At 38.6% G+C, this 18,813-nt stretch overlaps 1 protein-coding gene across 3 annotated transcripts in view; it reads right to left on the bottom strand.

Annotated features, from left to right (window-relative positions):
- BRIP1 (BRCA1 interacting helicase 1) overlaps positions 1 to 18,329 on the bottom strand; it is a 177,186-nt gene extending 158,857 nt beyond the window's left edge. Inside the window, exons 1-6 of one of the 3 annotated variants that reach the window (XM_064271317.1) lie at positions 17,470 to 18,327; positions 14,293 to 14,415; positions 12,945 to 13,056; positions 11,150 to 11,326; positions 6,495 to 6,622; positions 4,605 to 4,724 (exon numbers count right to left, since the gene is read on the bottom strand). In XM_064271317.1, coding sequence (XP_064127387.1) covers positions 4,605 to 4,724; positions 6,495 to 6,622; positions 11,150 to 11,326; positions 12,945 to 13,056; positions 14,293 to 14,388 — 633 coding nt within the window. In that variant the 5' untranslated portion in view covers positions 14,389 to 14,415; positions 17,470 to 18,327. Of the gene's footprint in view, positions 1 to 4,604; positions 4,725 to 6,494; positions 6,623 to 11,149; positions 11,327 to 12,944; positions 13,057 to 14,292; positions 14,416 to 17,469 lie in introns of all 3 variants that reach the window. The other 2 variants (XM_064271318.1, XM_064271319.1) reach the window with 2 other exon arrangements.
- Positions 18,330 to 18,813: the final 484 nt, after the last annotated feature.

The raw sequence follows: 18,813 nt of genomic DNA, 5'->3' as shown, positions 1-18,813 counted from the left end.
ACAGCACAACTGGACTAAACCAAAAGCAAAGAAGTTTCCTGAATAAACTGAATGCTTTGAAGGCCAGCGTAGCAGGGGCAGGGGCTTCGGGACCATGGTTTCAGGGGACAGCTAAGTCAATTGGCATAATAAAATCTATTAAGAAATCATTCTACATCCCACTTTGGAGTGTGACGTCTGGAGTCTTAAACGCTAGCCAGCGGCCATCTAGGATGCGTCAACTGGTCTCAACCCACCTGGAGCAAAGGAGAATGAAGAACACCAAGGACACTAGGTAATTACGAGCCCAAGTGACAGAAAGGGCCACATAAACCAGAGACTACATCAGCCTGAGACCAAAAGAACTAGATGGTGCCCCACTACAACCGATGACTGCCCTGACAGGGAACACAACAGACAATCCCTGAGGGAGCAGGAGAACAGTGGGATGCAGACCCCAAATTCTCATAAAAAGACCAGACTTAATGGTCTGACTGAGACTAGAAGGACCCCGGTGGTCATAGCCCCCAGACCTTCTGTTGGCCCAGGTCAGGAACCATTCCCAAAGCCAACTCTTCAGACAGGGATTAGACTGGACAATGGGATGGAGAGGGATGCTGGTGAGGAGTGAGCTTCTTGGATCAGGTGGACACTTGAGACTATGTTGGCAACTCCTGCCTGGAGGGGAGATCAGAGGGTAGAGGGAGTTAGAAGCTGGCGAAATGCACACAAAAAGAGAGAGTGGAAGGAGGGAGGGAGCGGGCTGTTTCATGGCGGCGGGGGGCGGGGAGTAGCAGCTGGGAGTACGTAGCAAGGTGTATGTAAGTTTTTGTGTAAGAGACTGGCTTGATTTGTAAACTTTCACTTAAAGCACAGTAAAAAAATTTTTTTAAATTTTTGTGTAAGAGACTGGCTTGATTTGTAAAATTTCACTTAAAGCTAGAAATAGAACTATCATACGATCCAGCAATCCCACTCCTTGGAATATAACTTAGAGAAATAAGAGCCTTTACATGAACAGATATATGCAAACCCACGTTCATTGTGGCACTGTTTACAATAGCAAAAAGATGGAAGCAACTGAAGTGCCCATCAATGGATTAATGGATAAATAAATTAAGGTATATACACACAATGTAATACTATGCATCGATAAAGAACAATGATGAAACCGTGAATCATTTCATAACATGGAGGAACCTGGAAGGCATTATGCTGAGTGAAATTAGTCAGCTGCAAAAGGGCAAATATTGCATAAGAACACTATCATAAGAACTCAAGACATAGTTTAAACAGAGAAGATAATATTCTTTGATAGTTAGGACAGCGGGGAGGGAGGGAGGGACAGGGGTTTTCACTAATTAGATAGTAGATAAGAACTATTTCAGGTGAAGGGAAAGACAACACACAATATAGGCGAGGTCAGCAGAACTGGACTAAACCAAAAACAAAGAAGTCTCCTGAATAAACTGAATGCTTTGAAGGCCTGCATAGCAGGGGCAGGGCCTTGGGGACCATGGTTTCAGGGGACAGCTAAGTCAATTGGCATAATAAAATCTATCAAGAAATCATTCTGCATCCCACTTTGGAGAGTGGCGTCTGGGGTCTTAAACGCTAGCAAGCGGCCATCTAAGATGCATCAATTGGTTTCAAACCACCTGGAGCAAAGGAGAATGAGGTACACCAAAGACACAAGGTAATTATGAGCCCAAAAGACAAAAACGGCCACATAAACTGGAGACTACATCAGCCTGAGACCAGAAGAACTAGATGGTGCCTGGCTACAACCGATGACTGCCCTGATGGAACACAATGGAGAACCCGTGAGGGTGTAGGAGGGCAGTAGGATGCAGACTCCAAATTCTCAAAAAGACCAGGCTTAATGGTCTGACTGAGACTAGAAGGACCCCAGTGGTCATGGTCCCTAGACCTTCCGTTAGCCCAAGACAGGAACCATTCCCAAAGCCAACTCTTCAGACAGGGATTGGACTGCACAATGGGATAGAAAATGATACTAGTAAAGAATGAGCTTCTTGGATTAAGTAGACACATGAGACTGTGTTGGCATCTCCTATCTGGAGGGGAGATGAGAAGGTAGAGAGGGCTAGAAGCTGGCTGAACGGACACGAAAAGAGAGTGTGGAGGGACGGAGTGTGCTGTTTCATTAGGAGGAGACCAATTAGGAGTATATAGCCAGGTGTATATAAACTTTTGTATGAGAGACTGACTTGATTTTGCAAACTTTCACTTAAAGCACAATAAAAATTAAAAAAAAAAAAAAAAACACTAGACATCAGGAAAGGAAAAAGAGTAATCCCTGATAAACAGGAAACAAATGAGGTAGGCGCTATGACTGCGCCAGTTTATTGTCTTGATAGAGTTTCTAGGCTATGGCATTGGGATTCCCAGGACTCCCTCAGTTGAAGAGACACTGCTGAGGGTCCAGGGACCAAGGCAACTGGAGTTCATAGAAGAGAACTAAAGCAGAGAGAACTGCACAAAGAACAAACTCTGGAAATCTGCAGAGTTCCACTTAAGTATGCAGTAAACTACTGATCAGAGCATGCCAGTGAGGAAACTACGCAAGACAGGAGAAAGAACCCCCAAAAACTATTATAGACATTCACACAGGGCCCGGCAACAGTGCCTGTTCTCACCAGCCAGATTAGAAAACCATACAATTTATGAGACATTAGGTAGAGGACTCAGAAACACCTTTTCTCAATTGTAATAGCCCAAACCTAAACCCTGCTCTGGTCCCACCTAACTTATCTTAAAAGCAAGACTCAAAAGGGTCAAACTGATTCCAAGTAACTGAACTGCATCGTATAACAAAACTCAAGAGTATTTATAAAAATACAATAATACTCAGCACCCAAAAAAGTAAAATTCACAATATCCAGAATCCATTCAAAAATTACCAGAGATGATTCCATGTATAAGGAGCTGTGGTGTCACAGTGGTTAAGCACTCAGCTGTTACCCAAAAGGTTGGTGGTTCAAACCCACCAACTGCTCTGCAGAAGGAAGATGTGGCAATCTGCTTCCGTAAAGATTGTAGCGTTGGAAACCCTACAGGGAAGTTCTGTTCTGTCCTATATAGTCACTATGAGTAGGAATCTACTTGATGGAAGTAGGTTTGGTTTTGGTATTCCATTTATAAGGAACTCTTATAATCTGTTTCCATAAAGACTATAGACAAGAAAGCCCTATGGAGTAGTTCTACTCTATAATACACGCAGCTGTCATGGGTCAGAATATAAGGAACCCTTATAGATTTTTTTTTTTTATACATGGTGGGGGAACCCTGGTGGCATAGTGGTTAAGTGCTACAGCTGCTAACCAAGAGGTCGGCAGTTCAAATCTGCCAGGCGCTCCTTGGAAACTCTATGGGGCAGTTCTACTCTGTCCTATAAGGTCGCTATGAGTCGGAATCGACTCGATGGCAGTGGGTTTGGTTTGGGTTTTATACATGGTAGCACAATGCTTAAGCACTTGGCTGCTAATTGAAAGGTCAGCAGTGTGAGCCCACCAGTCACTCTGCAAGAGAAAAGACCTGGTGATCTGCTCCCATAAAGTTTTACAGTCTTGGAAAACCTACTCTATCCTATAGGATCACTGAGTCAGAATTATCTTGGCAGCACACAACAACGTTCCATTTATACAGAATGCTGGAAATATAAACTAATCTACAGTGATTGAAAACAAATCTGCAATTGCCTGAGAGAGAAGAGGGTGGGGGGCACGGAGTCCAGGGTCGATCTTGCACTTAGCATGGATCTTTTCCAAGCATGATTTTGTGTATCATGCACTGGTCATTTCGAAAATACTTGGCTCACTGAGTTTTGCAAATTTTACAAATGTTGACATATTTACAACTTGAAAACGTCACATTCACCACTGATATCATCAACAATTTCATCAGAAAACTGCTAAGCTCAGTGACATACGCAAGGTTTTCAAAATTCTGATTTTTACTTAAAAGCTCAAATACTATCAGGCTCACTTTATTCATTTTCAAGAATTACCATAGTTAATCTGTCAGTCATTCTTTCAAGTAATTTATACTGCTCCATCAAGAGCATTCTTGAATGAAATCGGCTTTAAAAAAAAATGTGAGTTAATAATGGTGCAGAAAATATTACTAATACAGGTTGGTGCCACTACCTTGATTTGTGCTAAGGCACCAGGAAATATACCCAGCATTGCTTTTGTACTATCAGGGCCAATGCCAAGACAGTAAAAAAGACAAATAGCATCTGAATACTATTATATGAAAACAGTTTTGACCTTGAAGACCTCCAGAAAAAATCTCAAGAACCTCAAGAGGTTGCTGGACCATTCCTTGAGAACTACTATCCTAAAGGATACAGAAAGAACTTCAGGGAAGTGGAGTTTACAAACATTAAAATATAGAACAGGAAAAGAATTTCCAGTTCTCTCTCTAGTCCTGTTCTCTCATTTTATAAACAAGGAAACTGAGGCACAGAGAGGATAGGGATTTTACCACCTCACATATCAGAAGCAGAGAGCGTTCTTTATAGTATACTTTTCTTCCTCTTTTTTTCAAAAATGGATTTAGCAAATTCACCTTTCTTTAAGCTGAACAATGGCATAAATACATACACTTTGTAGAGAAAAGGAGTTTGTGGTTCCTGATGGAGAGTTGAGTTTTACTGCCTTTCCTGAAGCAACTTTTGCATCCAAATGGTGTACTTCCTTTTCAAAAGAATGACGTTTTCTAATCTGTAAACACAGAACCAAAATGAAGTCGAATATAAACTAAAAAGGCTAGTTGTTCACAAAGGTCAAAATAGCTCTATGGATGTTTTCTGCATAAAATAAAAAGAAACGGTAACTATTTCTAATTGGCAATAGTCAAATACCTTTTTTAAAAACACAAATAGGCACCTCACTATAACACTTAAATGAAATACAGAACACAGCCAAAAAAAAAAAACCAAACCCAGTGCCGTCAAATCGATTCCGTAATACCTCTTAAATTGCGGCCAAAATAGCTTTAATTAAGGACATATGAAAATTACAGTTGTGTAAAATGATCTTCACATAAAATAGTCCCACCATATGGGCACTAACTATTTATTGGATTATAGCAGGGTCCAATTACATATCTAATTGGAAAATAAAAATCAAAATTTGAAGCCTTGTTCTGCACTGAAAAGAACTCAGAATGAATTTAATATAAATATTCAAGACTTCCTACATGATAGAATAAATCACTTGATTACTACTATTACTGTTGCTTACTAGATATCTGATAATTCAAGTTGTCTTTTGCTTAAAATTTCTTTTATAATAACATTAAGCTTTCTTTCCAAACTGTCTCTCTGCTTTTCCTACTTGCCGAAAATCTGTTTACTTAAGCTATACGTAAAAAAATAAATAAATAAAGCATTTCTAGTGATGATGCCGGAGCCCTAGTGGCACAACAGTTAAGAGCTCAGCTGCTAACGAAAAGGTTGGTAGACAGTTTGAATCCACCACCGCTCCTATGGTGCAGGTCTACTCTGTCCTACAGGGTCACTATGAGTCAGAATCGACTCAACAGCAAGAGGTTGGTTTTTTTGTTAGTGATAATGCCATCCCTACCAAAAAAGAAATAAGAGCCAACAAAGTCAGAGAACAAAATTTTTATGTTGGGCCCTACCTCACAAGATCCAACTCTAGGTACACATTTGTCAGGGGGGGTGGTGGATCTCTATAGGTTCATACTTCATTTGGAATGGTACTTTTTCAAAAATAAGGAAACTATTCTATTTCTAAAAACAACGTTTATTTATTAATAAAGGCTATGAATGAAATATCTAAACTATATAAGAATGCAAATCTTTTCAGTATACTCACTTACCTACAAATTATACGCTAATTAATAAATCACCTTTTATATTTGCAACTGAGTCTATTAAAATCCTAGTCTCCCTACGAATTCTGTGAGAAACACTGTGCTCATCAATGAAAAGCACACTTCATTTAAAATATCTGGTAATTCAAGTCTTCTAATAATTTTTAGAAATACGTGTATCTTATCATGTAGCAATACAATAAATCAATAAATAAGAGTAAACTTTGTAAATATACTAAAACTGTCAAGACCAAAAATATCATTATATGAATATTCATATCAAAAGTGTTTTGGCCAGTAGATGTCATTATTGGATAAAAAGAACAAATGAGTTGAAAAGTATAAAGTACCTATATTACCAATATACATGATTTGCCTTAAGTAAATATTTTACTGTCAAATTCCTAATATATAAGCAAGCACCATGCAGATTCACTTTAATGACACATTCCTGTGAATAATCTGAAGTAATAACAAACTCCTCTGTAACAAGTAACTGTATAAAATGAAGTTGCAACAAACTACCGTTGAACTATGTCTGTGACATGACCCAACTAATCTCCAAAGGTACCATTGAAAACTTGATCGATACTTGACTACCTTGTTCAGATATAACTAACTGGATTACTTCACTGCCCATAAACTCTGTTTACCTGCTGTGTAGTTTCTAAGAGGCGAATTCTTTTCTTGTCTACTTGAAAATCATCATTTTCATTTCTGCACACAGATGCCTGCTTCTTGGCAGATAACTTTGCAGCCAGTGTGTTTTTTTCAGGAGAATCTTTATAAAAAGTCATAAAAAATTAGCATAAATAACTTAGGCAATTTTTCTAAAAGAAAATTGAGACCAAGAGGTAAAACTTATTTCTAAAAATACCATAACATGGTTTAAAGTATGAAAAGCTAAACATGCTTAAAAGCACTTCCTTACCATTCTGTTTACTCTAACAAAGATATATTTTGAGAAATACGTTTTCAATAGGAAAAGCCCAATTTTTATTTTTTTAAATAGATTTATGCTTTTGTAAACATACCAATACCATGGTTTAAGAAATATAACTAAAAAATTCTCTCAAGAAAATGTACTTCATTTCTATAAAAATCTCTCTTTACAAAATGTCTCAATGTTCCTTTCCTACTAACCTTCTTAATACTCTTTAGGCTAAAAATACAGTAGAATCAAGCTCCTATAAATTGTTTATTAATCCCACAATACTGAAAGTTCATTCTCGAGGTTATCAATGAACTCTTAAATCACGAAACAATACTAAGTACCCCCACTTTACAAATATGAATCCTCGGTTTAAAAAAAGTCAAATACTTTGCCCAATATCATAGTTAGTGAGTGGCCCAGCCTCAATGTAACTCAATTTTTTCTGTATGAACATCCAGTAGTCCCAACACCATTTATGGAAAAGTCCCTCCTTATCCTTCTGCTCTGTCGTGGAACTTCTATTTTAAAAAATCAAGTTTCTGGATATATATGGCCCTGAGTTTTGATTTTCTACTCTATTCCATTGGTCTATCACCGTGCCACGGCTGAATGGTCTTAATTACTACAGCTTTATCTGGTAGCTATCCGGTAAGATACAGGATATCTGGTAGATCAAGTCCTCTGACCTTGACCTGTTTCTTCAAAAGTATCTTGACTCTTCTTAGTCCTTTGCATATATATATATATCTGATATACATATATATATGAGCCCTGGTGGCTGCTAACCAAAAGGTCGGCAGTTCAAATCCACCAGCTGCTCCTTGGAAACCCTATGGGGCAGTTCTACTCCGTCCTGTAAGGTTGCTGTATATTTTAGATAACACATGTAACTTTGAGCTCTGTAATTTCCTAGCTAGCCTGGTAAAACAATAACTAAACAAACCTAGATCAGTGATTCTCAACCGTGACAATGACAACACACATATACCATGCCAGGGGACACTTGGCAATGTCTGGAGACATTTTTGGTTGTCCCAAATAGGATGGGGGAGTGCTACTGGCATTTAGTGAGCATAGGCCAGGGATACTGCTAAACATCCTATATGCACGGGATAGCCCCCACAACAAATAATTATCCCACTCAAAATGTCAATAGTGCCACTGCTGAGAAACCCGGACCCAAATAAATCAAAGTTAACTTGTACAGGGTTGCTGGCTTATTAAAAGTTAGGGAATGTCTACCCTAAATGACAATTTAGTTTTAGAAAAAGTGAACTGCCATGTGCCAAATGAGGCCATTCTGAATTCATAAAAACAAAAATCACATTATCTGGATATACAAAAAGGCGTATCTTCCTCTTCTTTACAGCAGGGAAACTTGCAGGAAGTATAATGGAGGAGTTAAGTCTTCAAGATACAAAGTTAAAAGAAATGAGATGTATCCAGATTAAAAAAAAAAAAAACTCCTAGGAATCAGTAAGAAAAAACCCAACAGAAAAATGGGCAAACAACTCGAATAGTCATTTCACTAAAGATGATATTCAAATGGCCAAAAAACAGATAAAAAGATGCCCAACCTCATTAGTAACCAGAGAAATGCCAACTAAAACATCACACATGTAGAACAGCTAAAATTAAAAGGACTGAAAACATCAAGTGTTAACAAGAATGTTGGAGTCCCTGGGTGGTGCAAATGGTTAACACATTCTGCTTCTAAGTGAAAGGCTTGAGGTTCGAGTCCACTCAGAGGCACCATGAAAGTTCTGGTAATCCATTTCCAAAAAAAAATATCAGCCGTTGTATAGGTAGTACACAGTGTGTTCACTTTGTGAAAATTTGTTAAGCTATAAACACTAAGGATTTGTGTACTCTCTTATGTGGGTTATATCTTATTAGCCCCTGACCTTGTGAAGGATATAGTCCTCTGGGAGAAGAAGAGATTTAATAGTCTCTGCTTTCCCCAGAGGTAAAAGACGCACACAAACACTTGTATAATACAAACTGCATCAAGTGTTATGAAAGAGAGGTACACAGTAAGATGACAGCATATAATAGGGAGATCAAATCTAATCTGGCAGAAAAGTCAGGGTTGGTGCCCCCAAGAAAGTGACATTTAAGCTCAATCTAAAAAAGAGTAGGATAACAAGTTGAAGATGGCACTTTGCTCAAAAGTGAGACTAATACAAGCAAAGGCTCTTAGGCAGGAGAAAGCATGACCCTTAGAAGGAACTGAACGAAAGCCAAAAGGATTGAGGTCCAACATAGTATAGAACACACAACTGGTCATCTATCCAAGATCTATTCTCCTGCCTCTTCTTCATTCGGAAACCCTGGTGGCGTAGTGGTTAAGTGCTATGGCTGCTAACCAAGAGGTCAGCAGTTCAAATCCACCAAGCATTCCTTGGAAACTCTAAGGGGCAGTTCTACTCTGTTCTATAGGATCACTATGAGTCAGAATCGACTTGAGAGCAGTGGGTTTGTTTTTTTCTTCCTCATTCTTCTTTGTGTGTGCGTGTGCTTTCGGTGGAAGTTTACAATTCAAGTTAATTTCTCATATAAAAATTTATACACATATTGTCATGTGACCCTACGTGAAACCCCTATATGTGACAGCACACTCCCCCTTTCCACCCCTGGTTTCCTTGTCCATTCACTTATCTCCTATCCCTTTCTGCCTTCTCACACCACCTCTGGACACGAGCTGCCCATTTAGTCTCATGTAAAAAAAAAAAAAAAAAAAGTTTTTTTTTTTTTTTTAATCTATTTGAACACTCTTCATGAGTTATTATTTTGTGTTTTACGGTACAGTCTAATCTTTCTCTGAAGAATTGGGTTTGGGAATGGTTTTAGTTCTAGGTTAACAGACTCTTCCTCATTCTTAATAGAACTTCACTCTAGTTCAAGCATCTACCTTCTTCCACAGAGTTGTGTGCTGATTCCATATGTGATATTAGGAAGTGGATACTGTTTATGCTTAAACCAATCATGGCAACCTCTTTCTCCCTGTCAGTGATTAGTTAAGGAATGGCATGAACGAATGCAGGAAAAGAAGTGACTGTATGCTCTAAACAAGAGATGATGCCAGTTTGGACTAGGGTGGTATTAATGGAGATGGAGATTTGCATGGAGGGATAAGGAAGAACGAAGTATCCAGGATGTCTCCTAGGTTTCTGGCTTGGGCAAACAGTGGTTAATTCTTTCCATATAGTCAAAGGCAGAAGAAAGATAAAAACCATACATAATCATGCCATCCTTAATATATTTCTCTTAAATAAATCTATTAAGAACTACTTAAGGATCACACTTGGAAACCCTGGTGGCGCTGTGGTTAAGAACTACGGCTGCTAATCAAAAGGTCGGCAGTTCAAATCCACCAGGTGCTCCTTGGAAACTCTACGGGGCAGTTCTACTCTGTCCTATAGGGTTGCTATGAGTCAGAATTGCCTCGATGGCAACGGGTTTGTTTTTTGTATAAGGATCACACTTAAAACCCACCTGATATTCATATAGGATACTGGCCTCAGAAAGTCAGGCAAACTTCATCAGGAATAAATGAATAAGGCTGTCCTGGATTGAATTATGTCCCCCCAAAAATGCATGTATCAATTTGGCTGGGCCATGATTCCCAGTATTGTGTGGTTTTCCTATATGTTGTAAATCTGGTCTCTATGATGTTCATGAGGGAGGATGGGCGGCAGTTGTGTTAGTGAGGCAGGACTCAATCTACAAAATTGGATTGTGTCTTGAGGCAATCTCCTGAGATATAAAAGAGAGAAGTGAGCAGAGACCAGGGGACCTCGTACCACTAAGAAGGCAGTGCTAGGAGTAGAGCTCACCCTTTGGATCCGGGCCCCCCGCACAAAGAAGCTCCTAGTCCAGGGGAAGATTGATGAGAAGGCTGACAGAGGGATACAGCCTCCCTCTGGAGCTGACACCCTAAAAATTTGGACTTTAGCCTACTTTACTATGAGGAAATAAACTTCTCTTTGTTAAAGCCATCCACTTGTGATATTTCTGTTATAGCAGCACTAGATAACTAAGACAGAGGCTAATTAGATGTTTTAAGATACAAATCAGTATGTTTTGTAAGGGGATTCTAATATATAACTAACAGTACTGACTACGTATAACATTAATTTCTAAATATTATTTATTTTGCCTTGTTTTCCTCAAAAAATATCTAAATAAATTAAGTCAAACTACAGATGAAACAGTCCAAGGGTTTCTGACCACTTTAGGTGTTGTTTTAAAATAATTCCAGAGAAATTATCCAGAAATGCACAATCAATTGTGCTAATCTAATTTACCTAAGTAACAGCAATAATTAAGGCTCCTATTAGAGATACCAGTGGCCTTAAACAAAATATAAATTACCTTGACAAGTTGATGAAGTGATATTTCTTTCAGAAGGTGGTGTACTTGGACTACCAAAATGGTGTGATGTTCCTGGGTTCATAATGTCATTGTTAGGAAAATTCTTTGAATGGCATGTACAACTACATGATGGTGGTACTTCAGCCTTTTTACTTAAGCCCTCATCCACTGGCTTCCCTAAAAAGTAAAGAATCTTGATTTATAATATGTCTAAGATAAAAAAAATCATCTCTGTCAGCAGCCAGGGTGAACAACCATCCTGGTTTATCTAGGGTTGAGGGGATTCCCAGGATATGGGACTTCCGGTGCTAAAACCAAGAGAATACCTGGCAAATCAGGACAAGTTGGTCACCCTATCTGCAGCATCAAATTAGGACAGGGAGAAACATTTATGCCAGAAACTTTTATAGAGAATTTATCAACAATTTTATATCACTAATCATTTATAGAGAATTTATCATAATTAGTCTATAAAAATCTAATAGATCAAGATTAAGAATGTAATCAAAACATAGCTATTCAAATATTGGTTCATACTGAGATACATTTAAAAATCAAGCAGAAGGACTGAAACGAATACTTAAACAACGTTCCTAATTACTGTTATTTCCCTAAAGGGAGAATTTGAAAGTTCAAGATATTAAATAATAATGTAAACTAGGGGTTAAATCATTTCTCACTTACACTTCCTTACACTTTTACTTCAAAAAGAAACATGTTTTTTGATGTATCAATTTTCAAAAGTGTATCAAAATACATTTTAAGATTAGTATTTTAATTCAATAAAATGGGTAAATTTTAATTCCAAATATAATATAGAATTTTAATAGGCCTACATTTCAAATATACCAAAAAAAGCAAAATAATTTACTTGTTGTAAATAGTACTGATATCATATTCCCACTCGTACCTCATAAACACTACTAATTCTATTTTTCAGAGCTCGCCCATTAAAAGTTTAAGTTACTACCTGATAATCTCATTTTTTTCCCAAAGAGTAACTCAACAATCAAAATGGGCCACCAATAATGTATAAAATATTTAGTTTATTTTTAATACAGTCTTATCAGTAAAAAATATATATATATGTATACACACACACACAACCCCCCATGATTAACTTCAAATTCTCCTAATACATTAGGCCAAAGCCATCTGATTTTGTAACTAAAATACCGCCAATATTGTATTTCAAATTCATTATGTAGATTACATAGTTTTTCAATAAAAGAAAACATTGCCAGGCATTTCTTACCAAATAAAGTAAAAGTAATAAAAATAACGTGAATTCACACAAATAACATTACAATAAACTTCTGCTTATCTGGCATCCAAAGAAGTAGAAAGCTCAACTAGAATTTTTTTATATATGTATCCCATGTGCTAATGTTATGAGGAAGGGACAGATAAACAAATATATTAAAGCATTTACTCAAAAAAAAAAAAACTTTTAGTATATATTATAGCACTGTGACAGTCCCATCTCTTACATATTTTACATACAAATTATCATCTAATTATTTTCATAATTCTAAGCATTCCAAGATTCTTATGTACTCTTTGAATCATCACATAAAAGACTAAATTATATTCAACATTATTTTTGGACTACTTAAATATATTTTCCTATATTGAAACTCTTTTGGAAGATATATAACCTAGTATAAATATTTTTTATAAAGAAATATCTTAAAAAGAGAATATTTAAATTAACTAGAACATGGCTGAACCATTCTGAATAAAGAGTACTTTCAGGTCCCAGTGGGCAACTTGAAGGTATCAACCAACTACTTACCACTAAGAGACTGCTGCCATGCTAAAGCCGAACAAAGTAAGGCTAAGCTTTTCCCACTTCCTGTGGGGCTCTCCAACAAACAATGTTGCTTACTGTTTAATCCTCTGACAATCTATTAACACAAAAACAATTTAAAAAAATCAATAAGCATTTTACTTTATTAGGGTCTCTCTCCCTCAGAAGTACAAATAGCAAGAAGTGAGGCTGCACTCCAAGGAACACAGCAATATGAAAAGAAAGAACTAGTATTTAGTTAAATCTAGACTTTATTCCTTTATGCCTCTCCCTGAAATTACATGGGACTTAAAAGTATATCAATCACGTGAGAAAAAATGAAGAAAGCAATCTGTGCCTTAATTATGCAAATATCTTCATGTCTGCAAAACACTAATACCTATGAATATCTTTGATGAAAACTCAATGGGGGATACTGCTAGTGACAGTGTACGCTGTTATAACCATTTGTACAAAAATTTCTAGTAAAGCTGAAGATGCCCACTTCCAGCAAGTTCAGTCCTAGGTACATGGTTGAAACCTTTCCCACATGAACACAAGGAAGCATGTATAAGAAGCTCACAGCAGCATTGTTCGTCATTGTAAAAGAATGTAAACAATCTAAATGTCCATCAACAGAAAAATGGACAAATTCTGGTATATTCATAACAATAGAATACTATACGGTCATTAAAATGTATCAACAATCAAAAGAGCTACATCTTAAAAATAACATTAAGTCAAAAAAATCAAGTTCTGCAGGAAGATAAACATAGTATCATAACATTACACCAAGTTTAAAATATGTAAAATAATACTATATATTATTTATGGATACATACATATGTAATAAAAACATTAAAATATGCTGGGAAAGATAAAGACCAAATTGAGGATACTGGTAACCTCTGTTACTAGCAAACAAGACATTATACTAAAATATTAAGATTTAACAAAGCAGGAAAGTTGATTTACACAAGTTTGCATGTTAATTTTCTGTATGATCAAAATACTTCAAAAAAAATTAATGGTGAAAAAACAAAGTATTCTGTGTATGAGACAGTAAATACTTTGTTGAAAGCAATAATTTAGTAAATAGATGTTCCAAATGAATGAGAACATTTCTTACAATGCTCTCCTTTGCCTCCTAACCACAGACATATACAGTTTAGTGATCAAGAGTATTTATTTTGCCAAAGGTTAGATTTTTTTTCATGTTCTTCCAAATGAGCTGAGAAAATATTCCCAATCCATTTATTATCTAAGAAAATGAATGCAGTCAAACTCAAAATATATTATGGATCACAAGCATCTGTATCTTAATAAAGACTTAAAACTTCTAAAAATCACTTACACAATTCATCATAGCAAGCTGTGATGGATAAGCCTTACAAGGAAAGTTAATCTTCACCCCACCAATTGTATATTCAGACCATACTGAAGACATCATGCTTTCTTATTTATTTCAGATTCCCAACTGCAACAAAAATGAAAAATCAATATTGAAACTACGATACTCAAAGAAAACCAGACAATCAACACTAGGATAGAAGTCTGGAAATAAAAACTGGAATTAACAAATATATAAACAAAACAAATAGAAGCAAAAGAGTTTCTGTGAGTTTGTTATACTGTAGTGGCTTGAGTGTTGCTATGATGCTGGAAGCCATACCACCAGTACTTCAAATACCAGCAGAGTCACCCATGGTGGACAGGTTTCAGCAGAGCTTCCAGACTAAGACAGACCAAGGAGACAGGCCTGGCAATTTCTTTCTGAAAATCAGCCAATGAAAATATATTATGGATTGAAGTGTGTCTCCCAAAAATGTGTGTTGTAAATCCTTACTTCTATACCTGTGGTTATAATCCCATTTGGGAATGAGTTGCCTTTATTATGTTAATGAGAAAGGATTAGTGTGGGGTGTATCTTAAATCAATCTCTTTTTAGATATAAGAGAAATTAAACAAGGAAGTGAGAGAAGAGATATTGGGGGAAGAGAGATGCTAAGCCACACAAAGATCACCTAGAAGCAGAAGCTCAAAGAGACAAGGACCTTCCTCCAAAGCCAACAGAGACAGAACGCCTTCCCCTATACCTAGCACCCTGAATTTCAACTTCTAGTCTCCTAAACTGTGAGAAAATAAACTTCCATTGTTAAAGCCACCACTTGTGGTATTTCTGTTACACCAGCACTAGATAACTAACACACGTAACAGAACATTGTCTTACATAGTACAGGCAGATGAGCCCTTCAAGCTGGAAAGCACTACACAATAGCCACAAATGGACTCAAACACACCAACAATCAGGAACATGTCCCAAAACTTGGCAACTTTTTGTTCTGTCGTACACAATGGTGCCATGAGTCAGAGCCAACACAACAGGAAATAACAAACATAAAATCACAGCGTTGGAGAACACGGGCCTTGTAGTCTGACAAGTCTGGCTTTGCATCCCTGCTCCGCCATGTATTAGTGGTATGACCTTGGGCGAGTTACTTCCCTAGGCCTTGGTGTTCTCATCCGTAAAATAAGGACAGTAATAGCATCTACCTTATAGGATTGTGGAAACAACTGGTGGTACAGTTGTTAAGTGCTATGGCTGCTAACCAAAAGGTCGGCTCCTTGGAAACCATATGGGGCAGTTCTACTCTGTCCTATAGGATCACTATGAGTCAGAATCGACTCGATGGCAATGGGTTTGGTTTTTTTTTTTTTTTGGTTCATAGGATTGTTACAAAGATTAAATGAAATAATGTGCTAAAAGGACATTAGGTACCCAATTAAACATGAGCTCTTATTACAAATTTGATCAGATATAATCGATCTATAGAGAGAGATTCCTGATCTTTCCAACTCCATAGCACCACTCTTTTTCTCCTCCTTTTTCACTCTTTTTCTGTCCCTTTCTGTTTTTCCTTTCTGCAGTCTTCTGGTTAGAAGGAAAAAGCTGTGGACCAGCAGTCGGGAAGTTTAGATTCTAGGTCAGGTCTGACAGCAACTCAGATGTCTTTTCACTTCTCTGTACTGAGACCCTTCATTGTAATAATCTTTAATTTAAAAGTTGCTGTAAGGAAGAAAGTGCCTTGGAACATAGAGGGTGCTCAATAATTCTTATTTAAAGGTCAGTAAGGTAAGGTACAGTGCTACGACTGCTAACCAAAAGCCTGGCAGTTCAAATTTGCCAGGCGCTCCTTGGAAACTCTATGGGGCAGTTCTACTCTGTCCTATGGAGTCGCTATGAGTCGGAATGAACTCCACGGCAGTGGGTTTGGTTTTTGGTTTAAGGTATGGTGGAAAGAGGATGGGCTCTGGAGCAAGGCAGACCTAAATCTGAATTCCACTATGTTACACAGTTAACCTCTCTTGAGCCTGTTTATTCATCTGTAAGATGGCAATAATACTAACTACCTGATAAGGTTTTCATGTATATTAATAATATTTAGTCAAGTACTGAGTTAAGAATTAAATAATGTACAGAATGTGCCTAATCCAGTATCTGACACAGAGAAAGTATTCACTTTAATGCCGCCTCCTCTAACCACTGTTTTTAACCTCGGATCTCTATGGGTAATTCAGAAACTGTGACCTCTTGAAATTGCATGCAGAAATTTCTGTGCATGATTGCACTCTTCTGAGGAGAAAGTCCATAGATTTCTCACTTCCATAAATATATCTTAAGGAAATAACTGAAAATAGAGAAAACAAAAGCTGAAAATGTTATCAATTGAGGAATTATTTTGCAGTAGCGAAAAAATGGTAACTTCAATCTAGGGGTGGAGTGATGGTTAAATTATAATACAGCAATACAACAGATTATGAAGCCAGTAATAAACCTAATCACAGCTTGTGTTGTTCCGAAAGTTAAGAACCAGTATTCTACTAAAGTACTTTCCATTTCTAAAGTTTTGTGATTCTTTCTATAAAGCTCTAAGAACGGGATTTGGTGGAATACTAACCTCAGTGCGAACCAACAACTCAAGGCCACCGTAGTAACTCAGCTTTAACCTAGAAATCCATCCATCCCAGCCCAGCTGTGGCAACGCGCATCTCGTACACGGGTAGCTCTCCCCGCAACACTGCAGAAAGGGCAAACGAACCGACCGCCTCCTGGCGCCCCCTCCCGCCAAGAGGTAACACGGAAACCCGGGCTAATCACCGCTTCAGGGCGGCAGGGAAGGGGTCCCCTTCTACCCAGGTTTTCTTCCCCACGCTTCCCTCCTCTCACAGGCAGTTGTGATCCCCAAGGACCAGGTGATCCAGTCAACACCGATGGGCCTGCAAAGGGACTTGGGCAAAAACAGAAGGCACCCCCCCCCCCGGCAGGCTTGGCGCCCCCCCTCGGACAGACAGGCTTGGCGGTCCTGAGGAAAACCGAAGCAATACTGATGCACGGGAGAAAAGGACGCCGATTTCTGAGAGCAAATCATGCGGAGCCCTGGCAGAGACGAAAGGACACAAGCCTCCACTCTCCCCCTTCCTCAGGGGTCGCTACTCCCCTCTCCTCATCCCGGATTCGGGGCGGCTTTACCTTTTCTCCGCTCCAACTCTTGTGAAACCCCCTCAGCAACACCGTTTCCGAAGAATTCCCGCCTCCCACCCCTCGACTCCCAGCACCCAATCGCCGAGCGAGCTGACAGCCAATCACCCATCTAGAGCGGAAATCAAGCGACCAATCCTGGCGCAAAAATAGTCGGCGGGCGCGCTGAACACCCAATCCACGCCTCCGAGATAAGAAGAGCCCCAAGATACTTGGCGGCACCGGAAGGTAAATCAGTAGAAAAGTGAGCTGCAGCCGCAGATATTTGGGCTTTGAAGGGAAAGCGCTTTCTCCGCTTGACTTTTGAAACCGGTGATTTCACCCCGGCACCAGCTTCCTTGGAAACCCGAAATCTCACTCTTAAAGTTTGCAGAGCAACGAAAAGGAAACGCCTTGCCGAGTTCTCTGAGCATTCGTTAGTGCCACTGAGTTTAAATTTCCGAACTTGACAGTAGCTGGAGTATCAAAGACTGTGAGGCAAGTTAGGCGAAACGGTTCTAAGACAACTGGCTACAGTATTCAAGCCTTAAGTCTCCGAGGCTTTTCCCGATGGCCAGATTCCCCTGGGGGCACGCTCTCGACGTCTCCAGTCCCGAATTCCTTCTACCTCCACTGCGGCTTATCCACCTTCTACCCCTCCGGAGACCAGTTTTTTCTTTGCCAAGACGTATACAAAGACGAGGATAATCATGATCTCGCCAAATGATGCTTATTTTTAAAAAGTATTTTTTGTACAACCTAAACTGAGGGCAAATACTGTCGTTAGCTGCTCTGGAGTCGGTTGCGCCTCACAGGGAGCCTGTGTACAACAGAACGTAACACTGCCCGGTCCTGCACCATCTTCGCAATCAATGTTTGAACCCCTTGTTGCAGCCACTGTGTCACTCCAACTCCTTGAGGGTCTCCCTTTTTCACTGACCCTCTACCAAACATGTTCAAATACTAAACCAACAAAAACTAAAAAGGAAACCTTGGTGGCATAGTGGTTAAGTGCTAGGGCTGCTAACCAAAGGGTCAGCGTTTAGAATCCGCCAGGCCCTCCTTGGAAACTCTATGAGGCAGTTCTACTCTGTCCTATAGGGTCGCTATGATGTTCAAACACTAGTGCCCCACAAAAACAGAACCTGACACAGCCTCTCAAATTTAAGTAACTAGAGTTTGAGGAGGGGAAGGTTCCTGGAGCAAGGGATGAGAAGAAGGCAAGTTGATCTGTTTGTCTTAGTTTTTTTCTACATCTTCTCAAAACGTCAAAACTTGTAGTCATAAAAATAAGTTCTGTCCTTTCACCTAATAATCTCAGTCCCAGAAATTTATTCTAAAGTAACCTAAAAGTGT

Source organism: Loxodonta africana, chromosome 18, assembly GCF_030014295.1.
Source record: "Loxodonta africana isolate mLoxAfr1 chromosome 18, mLoxAfr1.hap2, whole genome shotgun sequence".
Classification (NCBI taxonomy): domain Eukaryota; kingdom Metazoa; phylum Chordata; class Mammalia; order Proboscidea; family Elephantidae; genus Loxodonta; species Loxodonta africana.
The sequence above is the reverse complement of the archived record's forward strand: the minus strand, read 5'-3'. Positions and strand labels throughout refer to the sequence as shown.